Source organism: Plasmodium gaboni, assembly GCF_001602025.1.
Source record: "Plasmodium gaboni strain SY75 chromosome Unknown, whole genome shotgun sequence".
In the NCBI taxonomy this organism is placed as follows: domain Eukaryota; phylum Apicomplexa; class Aconoidasida; order Haemosporida; family Plasmodiidae; genus Plasmodium; species Plasmodium gaboni.
Genome location: NW_017385419.1, coordinates 1 through 949, shown reverse-complemented (window position 1 = coordinate 949; position 949 = coordinate 1). Strand labels below are relative to the sequence as shown.

General features: G+C 16.9%; 1 protein-coding gene across 1 annotated transcript; it reads left to right on the top strand.

The window, feature by feature from the left end:
• Window positions 1-265: 265 nt before the first annotated feature.
• On the top strand, window positions 266-792 carry PGSY75_0024700 (hypothetical protein; the record flags this gene model as incomplete). The annotated part of the gene is made up of 3 exons (XM_018783391.1): window positions 266-298; window positions 436-471; window positions 657-792. Coding segments are annotated over 3 exons (205 nt in total), but the record flags the coding sequence as incomplete, so codon positions are not given.
• Window positions 793-949: the final 157 nt, after the last annotated feature.

The window sequence follows — 949 nt, the reverse complement described above, 5'->3', positions numbered from 1 at the left end:
TTTTTTTTTTTTTTTTTTGTTATGATAATTAAATCATAAAAAGAAAAAGCATATAATAATATAAATATTCATAATAATAAAATTAAAAGAAACATCCTTCTTCGACAAATTAATAATAATCATTAAAATAAATTTTAAATTTTACAACACATATGAAAAATAAATAATTTTAAAAGATTATATTCTTTCTGTTTCATCTCATAAATATATATTAAATGTAATAAGAACAAAAAAACAAATACTATTTAAATAATTATATTTTATAATGAGCAGAAGAAAAAAGGATATATCTGACGAAGTATGTTCCAAATATATATGTATATATATATAAAATAATAAAATATATTATATATAAGCAATATCCCATTAATTGAATAAAATAATTTATATTCTTTCCTTCTTCATTCTTTATTAAAATTAATTTCTTCCTTTTAGAAACAAAAACATGCTGAGGATGAAACAGTAAATGAGGTTAAAAATATTAAAATGAAAAGAAAAATATAAATATATATATAATAAGTTATACATAATTTTATATACATAATAATATGTGTACTTCATAATATACAACTATAAACAAAATAATAAATATATGTATATATATCCTTGTGTATATTTATAGTTATTTTCTCAATATATTTTCTCCTTATATATAGACACCTTATTTTAAAGATATATGGAATAAACTTGATCAATATGAAGAAGAATACCTTCCGTCAAATGAACTTCAGAAATATCATTGTAACTTGCAAAAAAGTTTGTATAATATTTTGTTCTCTATAAAATATTTTAGTAAGCACAAAATAATAAGTATTTGATATAGCATATATAAAAAAAGAAAAAAAAAAAAAAAAAATATTATTTATCCATTTCAATATATATATGTTTATTTTATTTAGGATCAGGTAAACACATCATCGAAGAAAAAGACATACTAATTTTTTTTTTT